The 17,847-nt window shown below is 47.8% G+C and overlaps 1 protein-coding gene across 4 annotated transcripts in view; it reads right to left on the minus strand.

Annotated features, from left to right (window-relative positions):
- Positions 1–17,847, minus strand: part of PLCH1 (phospholipase C eta 1) — a 92,393-nt gene that overhangs the window by 71,034 nt on the left and 3,512 nt on the right. For all 4 annotated transcript variants that reach the window (XM_039389927.1, XM_027730737.2, XM_027730695.2 and 1 more), the window contains exon 2: positions 9,371–9,488. In XM_039389927.1, coding sequence (XP_039245861.1) covers positions 9,371–9,449 — 79 coding nt within the window. In that variant the 5' untranslated portion in view covers positions 9,450–9,488. The remainder of the gene's footprint in view (positions 1–9,370; positions 9,489–17,847) is intronic.

Below are 17,847 nucleotides of genomic sequence, written 5' to 3' on the forward strand. Positions count from 1 at the left end.
CACACATTTTTCATACCAGCAATGTCCACAGAAATACTGTATGTAACTCAACAATCAGAAGGATTAAGTTACCTGATTTTTCTACAAGCATTTCCAGAAATATTACGAGCTCATCCTTTGGCAATTCCAAACTCAAACATCCTCAAACATCCTTACCTTTTTCTGGACTTAGATTTTTATATACTTCAAGGTCTGCCATTAAATTTGTAACTCATGCATTATTGGCAAGCAGAATGGAAATTCTCCCTGCAGGAAAGCCTCAGTTCAATCTTCGTGTCTTCAGAGCTAACACATGTGGGAAGCAATCCTTGGAAGTACAGCAGAGCTCTGCCAGCACTGCTCTGCAGGACCAACGGCGAGATCTCCGTGATCCATCCGCAAATCCAGGGGCAACACCAGCCAACTTCGCTCACAGGCGGGAAGCACAGCCCGGGAGGGGAGCTGGGAGCATCTGCTCCGTGCTGTGCTCAGGGATGAGGAGCAGCGGCTGCTCCGGCTCTGACACACACACAGCCCACGGAGACGCTCCGGCAGGAACTGTGCCCGGAGCCTGGGAAGAGCAGCTCCAGTCGGGAGCACAAGGAAATCCTGCGGGCAGGGTCGGGAAGGGATTACCACACTTGAGGGAGAGAGCGGGAGGTGACGCAGGCTGGATGCAGGAGAGAAAATCCACCCTCACTCCGAAGTAACTCCCAGCATCTGCCGCCACGGATCCTGCGAGGCGGGAGGAGAGAACCTTCCCGGACCCTGCTCCTTTTCCCCGGGTTTTGTGCCTCCTCCCCTGTGTCTGTCCCTGGCTCGAGGGGGAACAGCCGCTCTGCAGAATGAGGCCAGTGAGAGCACAAATGCAAATGGCTGGGGCTGTGCATCACTGAGCAGTGCATTTCAGGAGAGCCAAAGTCCCCCGCGAGATGCTGAGCACCGACACTCCCAGGGGCCACAGAAACCTCCGTGCTACCCGAGAAATCCTGGGCTGCTTTCAGCCAACTCAGTGCTCCTGAAATCAGGGGTTTATAGTCAGTGTGGAACAATGGGCAGAAACATTCAGACTTGCATAAATTGCACTTACTTACAATGGAGCCCAAGGGAACACAGGACTGGAAAGCACAGAAAGAATAAAGTCAGCTCACAACACTTCACATCTTTCATTTATTGCATTTTCTAACTGTTTCACTCTTCAGCTGGCTCTTCCACAGTGACATTTACATCAGCACACCAAAGGAATTCCCAGCTGTATTCCCAAACATTGTGACAGCAATAAAAGAGGACAGAATTTGTCTAGTGCATGTTAGGAAAAAGTTACAGGATAGACAGAGTGGTTGAGAGGAGGAAACAAAAAAAAGCAACCCAAAACCCCATCCCCCACAGATCTACATGCCTGCAGAACTTCAGTGAGATGGGAGACAAGATCCAAGGGGAGTTGATGTGTTTCACTTACTGAGAAATCATTATTTTTTAGCCATTTTTAACACACACACAGCCAGACTTCCCACAGCCCCCAGGTCACGATACATCACAGGAACCGTGGGGTGTCTGTGGAGTATGTCCAGCCACCTGTAAAATGAAACAAGACCCCAAACCCACTGTAGGATGGTTCTTGACTGCCTTAGTTTGTGGTTCCAATGTCACTTCCAGGTTGGGATGGCAGGACGTGACAGAAGTCCCTCTCTGAGGAGGGAAGTGTCACCCATTCCCAGGCAGAAGAAGGGAAACGGGGCAGCCCATCCTTACCCCACCTCTGGTTCTCAGCTCACCACATCACTGGATCAAACCATCACTCTGAAGCCTCTAGGCAGTTACCAATACATTTGCATTCAAATTAATTGATGTGCTAGAGTTGCAATTCAACAACAGAAAATAAACTGTCACCACTGCATAGTTTAACATCAGACTGCAGATAACGTGCTAAGTACAAGTTCACACACACTCCCACCATTCCATCCATTATGTGTCGAGCTATACACGAGCATCTTTAACAGCACAGCTGCTCTGTCACAAACCTTGCACAACCATTGATACATTCTTCATTATTTTGTCTTCAAGGGAAACTTCATCTTAAAACCAGAAGTGCTTAAATGCTTTGGAAATTCGAGTACCTCATATGGGTTAGAAGATTACAGCAAACAAATGAAGACCATGTAATTCAGAAGACATGCCCAATGGTGTGACAATAGTTGCAGGTTTATTCAACTTCAAAAAAAAATAAAATAAAATAAAAAAGACATCAATCCCCATGACAACTCTTCAAGCCAGGTTTTGCATCTAATCCCAAGGCCTGTCAGAGTCAAATTTGAACCGATGTGGCCCTGAGGACACAGCATGTCACAGTTTGTCTGGCTGCAAAGGGAAAAGGCAACACGTTCATTTTATACCACCTGACACTGCACCTACAGCTGATTTAAGCAGCACCACCCTCACGAGGTTCCAGTGATTCCACACACTCCCTGCTCTCAGGGCAGTCACGGGCTCCTGCTGGGAATGCTCTGTGGTGCCACAGCAAAGCTCTAACAAAGTCTCGGAGTTGATGGTGACAAACAATGTTTCCAAACAAAAAATTGGGTTTCTATCACCTGTCATTGATTGACATCAATGACCACAAGGCAACAGGATGTATTTCCAACCATCACTGCTGTTCCACAGGTGTCACACAATCCCAGTAACTCAAGTCCCTTTGGCAGGACAGGGAACAGCCTCATCTCTCTGCCTGTTTTTCCTACTTAGATTTTCTACCCATACCTAACAGGGCTCAGACTACTGGACAGAGACACAACACTGCAAGTTCTACTGCAAAATGCTCATTTTCCAATAAATGAGAATATGATTTAACTAACAGTTTTGAAATTACAGCATCAGAAGAAGGTTCATTTTCTAGCTCATTGATTTTTCCTTTTTCACTGTCAAAATAGCTGGAAACCAGTACAAAGCCTAATTCTGCTAAAGAGCAAGAAAAGCTGATTAGAGAACTAACACCTCTCACAGTGAATTGATAATGAAATAAGGAGACAATAACATCTTCATATTCATCATCCAAATTTAATCTGAGACCTAAACTGTAATACAAACTCCAAGTGGAAACTCAGCTAGCAATTAATAAAACTTTGTATTAGCTGCATAGAAAACTTGTCATTTTTATCAGATTAGAGCTTGTATCCACTCATTTGTCGTTAATGAAGACATTGTTCTATGGAAAGCTGAGAAACACACCAAGATGGAAGGGGAAAAACACTTGGCACTAGACCTCAATCACCAAACACCGTCTGGAGACAGATCCCACACGAGACTCCTCCTTTCAACAAAAGAAGGGTCCAGCAACAGACAGAGGGTTCTTCACCAGGACAGTTTCTTCAGGCATTTTTGTCTCTTTTTTAATCTAAGTGGACCTCAACACATAAATTCTTTAGTGCCCTTCTTGGATATACATTTTCACTTACATCTCTTTGTCTCAAGGAATGAATTGTGGCTACTTCACTACAGAAGTCAGAATATGAACCAATATTTGAATTCCCGCATTCCTAACTTGTCCTGCTTTCCCAAGCATCATTACAAAACTCCAACTGAAGCCGATTATGAAGATCTGAGGCTGAATCCTGCTCTCCACATCTGGCAGCTGCAGCCCTGTGCCTCGAACCTCGGCTCACACGAGGCTCCAGCAGAGCCCTGCCCACCAGCAAACATCAGCCCAAATGTAGATGTGCAATCTGGCAAAGCTGTAGTATTGTTCCCCCAAAACTTGTGCTCCAATGACCAAAACAGACCACTTTACTGCACAGAAAGTAAAACATAATGTATATTATGTTCTTACTCACTGGGCACGAAAGTTCAATATCACTGAAGCAAAGAAAAGTTCTCCACCCATTTACATAGCTCACATTGGAAAGGAGACATTCAAAGGCCCTAAAATGCTGACATTAAGGACCTGTGTCACTTCTCAGGCTCAGCCCCAGCTCAGAACACCCAGGCAATGGTCTTTCCCAAGTGAAGCAATGGAGCAACCCAACCTGCCAGAGGTTCACGCTACAGCCTGAACGTGGCATGGAATCCCTGTTTCCCCTCCAGCAGATGCTTTACACCAACCACCATAAGTTTTGGAGTTAATTAATTGATCACAAGCATGAGTGAATTCCAGAAAAAAAAAACTTAAGGAAAAAATAAAATTATCAGATGTAAAGATAATAAGTGCAATTACCTGGATCTTCTGGCTTGGGACATACTTGCATTGCTGATGGGAGGCACTGGGAGCCACAGAAGGGCTATTCCATACACAATGGGTTTTTTCCCATTACACTTTTCAGCCCCAAACGTGCACTAGCCAAGTAGATGGATGTTTGCTTTGACAACACAGCCATTCCCACATTGTTATTGCCAGCAAACAAACAAAATATGATCCACGTTTACAGCTTAAAAACCCTGCGAAAATAAAAAAAACCCCTCTTTTTCCAAGCCTAGAGGGATGCTGCACTTTGTATCTTGGCACTGCTTGCAACAGGAAGGAAAAGAAAGTGGGTTCATCAAATCCTCAAGGCTATTCCAAACATTGTAATTGCTTGTCTGCTCTGTTCTACAGGAACTGCTAAAATAGCTGAGGCCCAGATCTGCCCCCAGCCTGTTATTCTCCGTGTGCACACACACTGCTGGATCTCACTGCTGCTGCTGCTGAGGAAAACTGACACTTTTGCTCCTGGGCAGAGAAGACTCCCCAGAGTACAAGGCACAGCAGCAACCTCCACTTCTGTAACCAAAAATTCAGACATAAACAGATAAGAATTTCAATATCCTGCAAATGCAGCCATTAGCAGCTTCTCCTAAGGAAGTAATAAAATCCTGGGAAAGCCTCAGGCAGTGCCAATGCCCACAGCCCTTCACTGCACACGAGTGTCAGTCACCACCTAAAGACAAGCCGTGAAAGCCCCGGGGAAAGGCCCCAGTTGTGCATCAATACTTCCTCTTGTCTAACAACGTGCAAGTGTCCCTAAACACCATTACAATGTGCCAGGGCAGCCTGGGCCATGTACAGCAGCGTTTTCCTGAATGGAATGGGAGCACTGCTGTTTGTGTTTGCTGTTCACTGTACACAGGAACTGAATTGGGACCATACAAACGGTTTCCAGCTTTCTATTCCCACTAGTCAATACACTACTTGCTAACTACATTCAGAGCAAGGGAACAAATAGGATGCTTTAACCATTTTTCCAAAATTGCCAATCACCAGCTGAAGGTACCCAAGTTTATCCTGTGTCTTTTTTATATATTTGTGGACAATTTTCAATGTGCTCTTGTGCCAACTTTCCCCATCAGTTCCAATAAGCCTTTTCCTCCCTGAGCTTTCCCTTTGCAAAGCAGTCAGAGCCAGCAGTCACATCCCCTCTCAATCTTTGATTTTCCAAGCTAAACAAACGTGACTCATCTCCAGTTCTGTAGCCCTTTTCTCTGCCTGTTCCCCAGCTCCCCTTGCTCCAGTACTCCTGACTAGAACTGCATTAGGTTGGGCCTCGTGGCACCACCACCTTCATCCTGCTCCTCAACACTCTGCATCTTCCTTCAACTAATCACAGAATCCCAGACTGGTTTGGGTTGGAAGGGGCCTTAAAGCCCATCTCATTTCACCCCCTGCCATGGGCAGGGACACCTCCCACTCTCCCAGGTTGCTCCAAACCCCGTCCAGCCTGGCCTTAGACACTTCCAGGGATGGGACATCCTGCACTAAAGCATCCCAGGAGCCAGGTGCTGTCCTGCTGTTGCAGAGCACTGTGCACTCCAGCAGGGCTGTAGGTTCATGTGAGTGCTTCTGCTCCAAGCTGATCTTTTTTTCCCTTTGTTTCTTTGGGGGTCTTGGTTTTGTTTGGGGTTTGTTGGGGTTTTTTTCGTTGGTTGGGGGTTTTTTAAATTTTTTTACACAAAACAAGCTATTTAAACTACTCCCAATAAATACAGAGCTCCAGCATTCTTATTTATGCAGTCCACAAGTTGTTGCACTTGAACCCCTCAGCTGGAGGTGAACAAATGGAACGACATCTGCTCAGGTGCTTAAAGCAGTGCAGGTGCCACAAGGGGAGGGAGGAAGCACCAGAGATGAGCAGTAGAGCAGCAAATTTCCTATCGTGCATCCCTGTGGATGCCTCCAGTCCTGAGGTCTCTGAAAGGTGGTGCTGTGCTTTTTAAGAACACCCACTGATCCTGTGAGATATTTTTACCTGGCTGCCCTGCACCTGAGGTGCAACAGTTCTTCCAGCTCACAGGTTCAGTTACAGGCAGTTACTGTGATGTGACCTTCCAGACAGCCCCGATGCAACTGAGTTATCCCACTGCTCCAAATCAAAGGGTGCAGTTGGGGTAATAAGGGCAGAATTAACACAACATCGTACCAATGGTGGCCAGTCCCTACTGACACAGGTCTGGAAAGAGGTGGAGAGGCCAGAAGATAAAGTTAGAAACTTAGAGAATTAATTAAAATTATGGAAATGGAGTTTTAAAAAAAATTTTGTGTTTATGAAAGTAGTTAAGAAAAAAAGATCATTAGCATAAGTAATATAAGTAGGAACAGCTACTTTCAGAACAGCTGAGACAAAATCAGCCATTTGCTAAACACATCACAGCTTCTTTCTGTTTAACAATTACAGAATATTAGCATTCAGAAGTGTAGGAAAATAAGCTTATCAACGACCCTGTGTGCTTGCTCCCTGAAGAGCCGTGCTCTCAGTATCAGAATATGACACTATAATAGCAATAACTACCAAAAAAATCACGAAAACACTGTGTAAATTGGGATTAATAGACACTAAGCTGGACACACACAGCTCAACACCGGAACACCCGCTGACAAGGAGCAAATCCCCAAAAAGCTCCATCAACCCTTTTATCTGTATCAGCACAGCACCAAAGGAAACCAACTTGTCTCCAGCATCAGGAGCCCCGTGGTAACTCCTGGGACATGCACACAGCCTCACATCAGGCTGGGGGAACTGCCTCCCCTGTCACTGCCCAGCAGGACTTCAGCTCCCTCCACACACTCAGGGTGAAGGAACTGTTGCTGCAGGGTCTTGCTTAGGTTAAAAGAGACAAATGGGAAGCCCTGAGAGATTCTGTCAGGGAAAAATAATTAATCCTGTCTGGTCATGAACAAAAGACAAATAAATTAAGCCATGGAATCTTTCTGGTCTAGGATCCCTGCTAATTATGCCTTCAACTTTAGAGAATTATCACTTTGCACACTCATCCCTCAGTAGCTGCTCACAGATTACTGGACCTTGTGCTGATGGATCATTATCCAGCCTTTGCACCATTAGCAGGATAAAGACATTGTGCTGCTCTGTGATAAAATACCACCTCAGTCACAGAGCACCGACCAGAGTGTTCCTTCATGTGTTCTGGAACAGCAAAACTGCAACCACACATCCAAAATGTAACAGCTCCAGTTAATACACTGGTGCCAGGGAGCTGGGAGCTGCCTGGAGAGAAGGGAGATCAACAGGCACTCACCAAAACACTGCCAGAGTGCCCAGACCCAGGGAGGGGGGACCTGGGTGAAGACATCTGGGAGACAACTCAGAAGGGACACGATCCCACCAAAACCACAGGGACTCCATGAGTGGCCTGATAAACCCCAGGAATGACTCCATTTCATCTGAGGAGCAGAATGGCTGTGCCTGGAGATGACAGGCTCACCAAGCACTTTGCCTGTAACACAAGTCCCAGATGCAGCACACACATGAATTAATGTGACAATGCCACTGTCAGACTGACTTAGAAAGTTATTAACATCCTTCTGGTGTCCCAAATAAACTAGCAGTGCCCATGGGCAAGAAAAAAGCAGTACAGGGGAAAATGGAACTGCCTTTCATTAGGAAGATCCACAAACTGACAGATGATTAATTCTCCCACTAAGCCATTAACTTCATCGATGGTGACATAATCACAGTGACAAAAATGCAGATACAGCCTGGTTTACAGTGGGCTGCAAACTCTCCCAGTCCTGACAAACACACTGAAAATGGAGATATGTTCTCTAGGAAAAAATACCTTTGCTTTGAAAGTGACAAGTATTTCTATCTTTAATTCATAGGCACTCCATGCTGCTGTTATTAATAGTGCCATAAATGTGCCCTGAAGTGACAGTTTTTAATCACTGACCGCAAAGGGAATAAGGAATACAAGATTTGGGCCGCTCAGAACAGCATTAGGAAGTCACTCTCCCAGCAGGCAGGCAGGGGTCCAGCTCTCTTATCAGATGAGACATGCAGGAACCTACTGCAGGCAGGGACAGCTCCTGAATCCTGCTGGTCCCTGACCACCACAGGAGCACAGGCTGGGCTCAGCACTGCTCCTTACCCTGTGCCCAGGGGTGAGGCAAAGGGAGAGCAATCCTGAGGGGGAACACATATGCTCTCTAGTTGATATATCAAGTTTTAAGTATATAAAAAGAAATCCTGAAAAGGAAGTATTTTACATCAGAATGACTTCAGAGTATTTAGTGGCAGGATCCTCCAACAACTGAATGATCACAGCACATCACCTGCAATGGCAAGGGGCTAAGAGGTGAGGGGGTGATGGGCACTGATTGGGGATCTCTGGGAGGCATCCCAGGCATCTGATCAATACCTGGAACTCAAGCCCTTCCCAACACTTTCAGGTCGGACCCCTGCAGGTCCAGCACCGGCAGTACTGGGGGCAGGGACAGGTCAGACCGGCAGAACCGGGGGGTCAATCGGTCTGTCTGTTGGAGCCTGGTGGTACCAGGGGTCGGTCTGTCTGTCGGTGCCGGCGGTACCGGGGGTTGATCTGTCAGTCTGTCAGTCGGTCTGTCTGTCGGTCGGTGCCGGTAGTACCGGGGGTCGGTCTGTCAGTCGGTCTGTCAGTCTGTCTGTTGGTCGGTGCCGGCAGTACCAGGGGTCGGTCTGTCAGTCGGTCTGTCAGTCGGTCTGTCAGTCGGTCTGTCAGTCGGACGGTGCCGGCAGTACCGGGGGTCAGTCTGTCAGTCGGTCTGTCGGTCGGTCGGACAGTGCCGGCAGTACCGGGGGTCAGTCTGTCGGTCGGTCGGTCTGTCGGACGGTGCCGGCAGTACCGGGGGTCAGTCTGTCGGTCGGTCTGTCGGTCCCGGCGGGTCCGGCACGCGCAGCCCCGGGGGCGGCGGTCCCGCAGCGCCCCCTGGCGGCCCCGCGCGGCGCCGCTGGCAGCCCCGGTCCGTGCCCCCCCCCCGGTCCGTGCCCCCCCAACCCCGCACTCCCGGGGGTCCCCGCGCACCCCCAGCCCGGCCCCGCACGGTGAAGGCTCGTCCCGGCAGGAGCGCCACCGGTGAGATACACGTGTGGATAGGGAATGCCGGGGACAGCCGGGAACACAGAAACCAGAACCAGCCAATAACTTTGTGACTCACCGTGGAACACGCCGTTGTCCGCTAGGAAGTGCCTGCAGTACTGCAGACAGCTCTTCTTATCCAGACTCCAGTAACTCATCGTGGGGCCACCTCCTGCTCACCATCCAAGGCACCGACCCTGCAAGGGAGACCAGAACGGGGAACTGCCAGTTAATCCACAAGAAATGCCCAACTGCTGCAAGCTCTGCAGTTATTTGTGCCCTTTATGCAAAACATTTCATTGGCTTCACAAAAACGTTACAACAAACACAGTTTTTCACTCTCCACAGACATCCGAGGCAAGGGCCATGGCAGATCACCTGGATGGAGCTGGAGCCAGGCTGCAGTGATTCCACCAGCCAGCAAGTCCCAGCTGCTGCAGGGAGCCCACCCCACCCACAGTCACTGCTGTCACAGCCTCCCTGGGCCACAGCGGGGCCTGGAGACACGATCAATGTAATCCATTTAATGATGCTGGCCCATAGGCAACAAGCTACAGACACATCCAACAGCACCACGTCACTGTCAACAGTCCCCAAGTGAAGGTTATATATACAAAAAAGTGAGTAACTCTCAAAACCTCCTGGTTTTGAGAGTTACGTGGACGCAGAGCCCTTGCACCGGTGCCCTTGCCCTTGGCAGCCACTGCCCTGCATCAGCTGATGCAGCCCCTTTGGGATTCTGCCTTTGGCCCTGATGTGCAAAAATCCTTCCCATAACTTATTATGCACAGTTCTGTTGCAGCCAGACACACCAGCATTTCATATTTCTCTGAAGCCATGGACTCCTTGATCTCCTGTCCTGACACCAGGTCCTTTCACTGGATCCTCCTTCTCCCTTTGCTGTTTTATTAAGTTCAAGATCTGGTTTCAGCAATCCAGACACCCCTTCCTGTTACAAGCCCACTTTGATCTCCCATTTTATCTCCCTCCCACCTTCACTCTGGTCAAGCCAGCTGCTTGCTCGCCCACACTTGGCACAAACTCCAACTGTCTTCAACCAAGCAAATTCTCTCAGGGTGTAAGGACACTGCCATTCAAGTCTCCTCAGAAAACTACTGCCAGGGGGGCTTCGTAACAACCCCCTCCTCCCCAAATGAGACACCACTCACTGCAAGTGCCTGGGCTGCAGCTCTGCTGAGGGACACAGATCCGCTTCACTCTAAACAAAAAGGGCAAGAAATCTGAAATCACAGCCAACAGGACTCCCGTGATCCTTAATGACCACTTCAGCCACTGTCATCTCCTGGGGCACAGCCACTGCTCTCGGCTATAAGGGACCAGAAGAACCCGGAGAACTTTTTCCCTTCTCCTTGCATCCATGCCATGAATCCTGCAGTGATGGAGGTGAAGGAGCTGATTGTGAGGAGCCCAGAATTACCTGCAGACGTCCTCTCCCCCAGCACTCGTCAGTCACCAGGCACTTCTCACCTGCGTCACCTCACAAAGCCAGGGGAAATCCGGGCTGTCCCTGAAGGGCTGGGAAGCTGGATGAGCTCAGGGAAGGCTCTGAGAACAGCACTGGCACTCAGAGGGGGCAGCAGACCCTGTGACCTGGAGGCAGGCAGAGGGCAGCCGGCTTCCCCCTCTCCTTCCAGAGAGCTGCTGGGCTCACAGACACCCTGCCAGGGCTGCTCCACTCTGGAAGGTGCTGAGGTTTCCCCTGCAGAAGCAGCACCAAGCACGGGGCTGAAGCCAATAACTTGGTGACAAAGTGTAAATGTCTACATTTATTGCCCTGCTGGTCGATGCAGGCACTAGAGACCAACAGGCCAACATTAATCTGACACCCATGGTATTTCTGTCCCAGGTTTGCTGCAGAGGTGGAATTTGCCTCTGCACCATTGCCTCTGCAGGGAGGAGAGAAGGTCTGAACGATCCACCCACCGCAGGCACGAGCCAAAAACACCTGTTTCTGTTTTGCTCCATCTTAAAACTTCCACGGTCTCCACTACAGAGTGTTTTGTTTACACCAAAGGCATATTTTGCCAAAATTTGGAAGGCTAAGCAGTATTACCCACTACTTCTGCCAGGCTTCAGCTTCTACACTCCTTGGGCTTCTGCCCTCGCCAGCCAAGAGCTTTGTTGTAGCCTGCATTAACCGGGGCCACTCTTCCAGCCTTAATTAGTAAGGCACAAGCTGTTAGTTACTTTTAAAGTGTAGGAACAATTCTACCACCACGGTCCAGCCCACTGCCAGGCTCTTTGCTTCAGGCTATAAAAACACAAGAGGCACCGTGTTTTAATTAAGAAAACCATATCAAATATTCATCACTAAGAATTTACACACAATAAGGAGATCTTATCTCCCGCTCAGCTCCCGCACAGAACTCCTATCAAGGGAGAGATTTACAGGGAAATGTTGCTATCAATATATCCCTGCAGTGCCTCTGAAAGAGCCCCTCAGCCCCCTCCCCTGCCTTTCACGGCTCATGCCGATACAATCCTCCTTTGTTCTTGCACAAAGGGTTCTCCCACACCCCGGTGGCCTCTTGGAACAAAGGTTCTCCCTGGCACGTCAGGGACGAAGGCAGAATCCCAAGGGGGCTGCATCAGCTGACACAAATATCCCGTAAGAAAACCCTCCTAAGAAACACCAGCAGTTTTCTGGATGGCCTTTTAAGTTATTTCCTTTACAGAGCTCTGGGAGAGCCCAGCCAAGATCCCATAGTACAAAAAAAGGGAAACAAAGACCCAACCAACCCCACACTTGGGCTAAATACCATCATTTCAAATGAAAGTGCACTTGGGAACTTAACTGTACACAAATTTGCACCACTTCAACAGCAGCAGCACAGTAGAAAAGGAATGTCCCACAGGCTATGCCTATATAATTTATTTTATACATGTAGAATAAGCTATATGAGCAAAAAGTATTAATAAGCAGGTAATTATGTCTAAATAGGAAAGGACTGTACCACCAAAACTATTTGGGGAAAAAAAAAGTTACCAAAATCCTGACCAGATATAAATCTGAGTTCAAAATCAGCTTGTGTAGTTACTTGATGAAGCAGCCAATTCAGAGAGAGCTGAAAACACTCATTTTTCGCTCTGCAGGTTTCTCAGATTGGGGGTATCACTTTCACAACAAGCAGAATTCCTGCAGGTTCAGCCCTGGGCCTGGCACATTCATCCCAAGTGATCATTGCTGATCAGTGCTGAGAGAAAAGATGTTACTCCAGCATGTCAACAATCCATTAACTTTATATCTAGATAAAGGGCATTAATATGGAAGCTGAGCAAGGGAGTCCACTGTGTGGTATGCAGAAACACAGCAACCTGAAGGAACTGTATCTTCTATTTTAGCTGAATAATTTCCATTAAACCCATCAGCTGCCTCAGTTGAGTGCTTTGAGCACTGTGTTCCACGAGAGACACCTTCCCAAAGAGCTGTACCTTGCAACAGAGTTAGTAGTGGAAGTAAACCAGTACTGCTCAGGTTATTAATGGAAGTAAACTGATATTGCTCAAAGAAGTTTGATGAAAAAAATAATTAAATTCCCCACAAGGAAGGTTTCCTTAAGATGCATGCTTTATGGAGTTCTTTGATGAGACAAGTTGTGGACTTGAATGTGTAAGATGCTTCTGAATTTAGCAGAGGATGCACATGCTCTGCTTGGGTTGTGAGAGAGAATTCTCATGGCAGGAGGCTCAGCACCAGAACAACACCTGACCCCCAGGTCTCACTGCACTCTGCAGTTTCCCCTCACAGAAAACCCCCATGCCTGAGTGAGCCGTGCAGGGAAGCAGGGAATTCCCTCATTCCAGGGAATCACAAGGCACGACACCAACAGCTGCAGGGTGAGCAGCACTCGAGGGAAACAGCCCCAGCTCCGGCTGTAACACACTGAACCAGTTTGGAAAGCAGCAGCACAGTCCAAGTGTTTATGTGCAGTATTTAAGCTGGACACTGTGCAGGTCCCCGGTGTGAAGAGGGTACTAAGCACACACCACTTAGCACCAGAGAGGAGGGTGTGAGTCCTGGGACAGCTCCCAGAACAGATTAGTGGCTCACCAGTGGAGCAGTTCACAGGCTGGGCATTGTTCATCGGCCCTTCTCACCTGCCCCCTCCCTGCTTGTTCCTGGAGCACTTGGACAGATAGCAGTGTTGAGCCCACCAGATCCCACGGATCATTCCCCATGGCAGGACAGACACCGTAGGGCACCAGCACTTCCCTCTCACAAAAACACAGCTCCAGTCTCAGAGCTCACTGCTCCAGCACCTACCCAGTGCACATATGTTCAAAGTATGATTTCTAAAAACTGATTCTCTTCCTTAGCCCCAAATGGTGTATAAAGTGCACGTGCCTGGCAATTCTGTCTTCAACAGAAACCAAAGTCCAGAAAACACTGAATATATTGAGAGGGTTACAGATTTTGGAAAACTGCCCATTTCAGATACCTATCAATGATAAATATTACCATGAAAAACAGTTCAGAGATACTGGACCCTACAATTGACATAAAGGAAAAGAATAATAATAATTTTCAAAAAAGTTAGAAATGAGAAGAGCAATCTGGAGTCACACAAAGGACACCCCAAGTGTGTGATGGAAATAATGCTGTATTAGCTCCAGCCATGGCCAGAGCACTCGTATGAGCGTTAGAGATCTCGGGATGGGAGGGAGGACAGACCATCTGGCTGGCACTAAGCAGCAGGAATATAGTCCAGAGGGAAAGGCCGGGCTTTAATCTGGCAGCTGTGATTGTGTGGGGGCACACGGCATCCCTGCTGACCACCATGTGTGGGCAGTCACCCTCCAGCCACTGCAAACAGCAAATAAACACCAAAGCACAGTACAAATACTACTTTGGACTTCCCTGGGAGGATCCTGAGGTGGTATGGAAAGCCAAGCAATGTAGCTTCACAACAGACCTACAGTACCCTTAGAAGGGAGGGAGGTGAAGCGATTTACCTTAAGCTTGAGAGGGAGCAGAAGATTCACTTGCACTCCCCAGGAACAGAAGAAGGGCTGCCCAGGGGGCACTGCTGATTTGTCTCTACAGTCCCTTGGCTCAATGTCCCAAATCAAGCTCTCCATCATTTCCAAAGGTGCCAGGAGCACTCAGCAGGTTGGCAAACGCATTGCAGTGGCAACCAAAGATGAGACACTTCTCTTAGGACTTGTTCTCCAGAGTCCCAGGGCTCCAGAGTCCCTTTGCTGTACTGATATTGTGAACTAACAGGTACTGACCAGAGGGAGCGAAGCCATTTGTAATTCTGTTTACACCACAACATGCAACCAGGAAAATTCATGCTCTCACCAACTGCCTTTCCCTGGACTGTACTAAAATGTGCTGCAGGGTCTCTCCTAGGTGAATTTATTAGTAGCCATCAACAGGGAATTTCCAGTCTGTGTTTTTACAAAGTGACAACTCCTCCGGTGGAACAACTCTCAAGCCTGTGCACAACAAGGGCTGTATTTTGGAAAACAGTATCCAAAAAAACCAAAGTTCCTATTGGGTGAAAAGCTTAGCCGTAGTTAGACCTAGAAACCAAATCTGAAGAGATTATAAAACCCTAATATGACCATATTTCATGGGGCACCCACCCATCTGCAGTCTTGGGCTTCTTATTCCACTAAGCCACTCACGGTCACCCAAACATTGCTAAGCATTTAAGCTGGTCTAAATTCATGCAGATTTAGATTTAATTGTCACACAAGCCCAGGCTCTAAGGGTTCCACACATCATCTGTGCAAATCTCCTCTTTAATCAGCATCAAATATCAACATTCACTCAAAATAACTTGCACAAACGTTGCTGAAGGTACACATATGGGAGCCAGGCAGAGTAGGCAAGGCACGTTGGCTGCATCAGATGGAAGGTCCATGCTGCTGACACAAAAAGACATTTTTCCCCACAAATTGATGTAATTTTCATAACTTATGAAACAAACTATCACCTACCTATGGTATAAACTATTACATAAATGTACCATTACTTTCCAGAAGTTAAAGCATCTTGTATAAACAAAAAGCTTAAAAAAATGCCCCCCAAAGTTACACTCCCTTTTGAACACCAAATATTTATCCGAAAATATCATCAGCATGAAAATATATTACTGACAATATTTGGCAATAGAAAACAAAACCACACAGTATCTGGTCCTTTTCTCATTTCTCTAGGAACTGGTCTGGAGGAACAAAAGAGGAGACTTTCGTTTGGTTTATTTTTCTGACAGATGAGTTCCCTAATCAAACGTGCCACAAGGCCAAGAGAACATCTGTGCTGGCACCACACCGCCAGGAGGTGTCAGAGGGGACAGGACAGCACAGGAGCAAAGAAAAATTTCCTGTGGAGTTCGCTGGGAGCAACTGGAAACTCTTAAGAGTTGTCTTAAGGGAAAAGTTCACAGAAGTGTGGATTTGGAATACAGATATTGCACTTGCATGGGCTTTAGACAGATGAGGCCTCATGAAAATGCAGAATTTTTTTAATTTTTAATGGTTTTAACCTGATATTTTATCTATCCCCCCACTAGAGCACTTGCATTGCTCACCAGATGAAGACAGATTTGGATGTCATGTTGTTTGATGGTTTGAAAAAGCTGCTTTGAAATCTTTGTTCATCTTACAGCAATTAACAGGCTCCACCAGCGAGCCAGAAATAGCATTTCATCACTGCCACATCCAGCCACAGGCCCCTTCCCTGTGCCCTGCACTGAACACTCAGGACACTGCACCCAGCTCCACCTGGGCCATGCAGGGTGTGGAAGGCAGGCGGGGGTGGCTGCACCTCCCTCCCGAGGGCACCAGGGGTACAAGGGGTTCAACCTCACCCTAACTCGTCCAGCTGGGGTCATGCCAGAGGACTGGCACCCAGGACTTGCTCTCTAAACCACCCTTTCCCTTCCCAGGAGAGCAGCAGGTCGGGCTCAGTGCCCAGCACCGTCCCTGGGCTCTGGCAGGAGTTCCCTGGTGCCCATTGCCCCTGTGCAGGCAGGAGCCAGGCTGTGCCCAGGACAACTCCACCTGTGCCACCCCCGGCCCGACAGCAGCCCCTGCTCTTCCCAGGGCTCTGAGCTCTCAGGGAGCTTTTGTTCCAAGTCATTTCTCTGCTTTCTGGGAAGCCATGAAAAGCATGTGTCAGCACAACTTGCTGCTGAGGAAGGCATTAGAAAGGATTTGAACTGACTCCCCATGGCAACAGACCCTGAAAGGGAATTAGCATTTGCTCCCCATTCCTCGAGAGGCCTAAATGGAATTTGTTTTTCTCCTCCCTAAGGAATTATTTCCAGAAGGGTGGTGTGCTTTTGTCACCCAGCAGGCACAGCTTCAGGAGACACCTGCCCTGCACACCCTGTTCAGTTAACACTCATCCCACCAGACATGGAAGGGGAAACTCTGGATGGGTGTCCATGAATGTTTTCCTTACACAGCTTTCCAGTGCTATCACAGCTTCCTGCTGCCTTTGCCAGCTCCCTGTACACCAATTCACTAATCCAAATCAGTTTGTGGCTTTGCTGCACAAAGCCTTTCAAACTCCAGATGTTGAGCTCAAGAGTCTTTCTACACTGGAGATTTTAATCTACAGAGAGACAACTCACTTCACCACATTGGCAGTGCTATTTTTTTAATGCATCAAAAACACATCTTCAGATTCTATTCTATTCTTTGAGAATCTTTTATATTTTCTCCAAATTCTTCTACAAACATGACGATGCACTTCAAAGTAGGCAGAGGAAGGCACAGCAAGCCCAGAACTATCAGCTCCAAGAGCCATCCACCCCAGTATCCCAAAGTCAGGGGAACTGATTAATCTCAGAGGCAGTTCATGAATTCCCAGATTCCCAGCTCATGTCTCGACTCTCCAGGTAAAATCTGGAAGGGGTGGGCCTGGAATCTAACTTTACCTCCCATGCTGGAGCTGACAAATTTCCATGGACTCCAAAGAACTACACTACTGCACAGGGTCAAGAAAACAATCCCCATTCACACCACTCAGTCTGGTGGTTCTGATGCTATGAAGGTGAACACTTGAGAGTGTCAGCACCAGGAGACTGCTGGTCTCCTAAGAACATTCTTTCTAGAAATTAAAATAAACGCTTTTCTCCCACAGACCATTGCACAGCTTTAAGAAGGACCTTTTCTTCCTCAACAGATTAGCAGGAACATATCCTGTAAAAAGCAGGGAGCACACAGCACACCAGATCACACCTCAGAGCATCCATGTCTCACCAGAAATACATATTTCACAACTTGGACAAGTCATTTTCAGACACACTGTTAATACACAAGACCCATTTCAGTAGCTGGAGCAGCTATTGCTGAACTATTGCTCCTGTTCTGACCTGGGAAAGCCTGGGTGCTGCTCTGCTGCAGCACAGAGTCATTCAAACAATAAGATGTGAAGATAAAAATTAGGTGCCTGGAAAGGACATGTGCCAACACAGCCAGCCATGCCCATGGATGATCTGCACCTTGTGTACTTGGCTTCTTATCAATGGGTAAGTGGTTCCCCAAGGAGTGGGCATTTCATACCACAGGACCCTCTGT

The sequence above is a fragment of the Pipra filicauda genome, unplaced genomic scaffold (genome assembly GCF_003945595.2).
Source record: "Pipra filicauda isolate LSUMZ 115617 unplaced genomic scaffold, ASM394559v2 scaffold78_size3787270_pilon, whole genome shotgun sequence".
NCBI lineage: Eukaryota > Metazoa > Chordata > Aves > Passeriformes > Pipridae > Pipra > Pipra filicauda.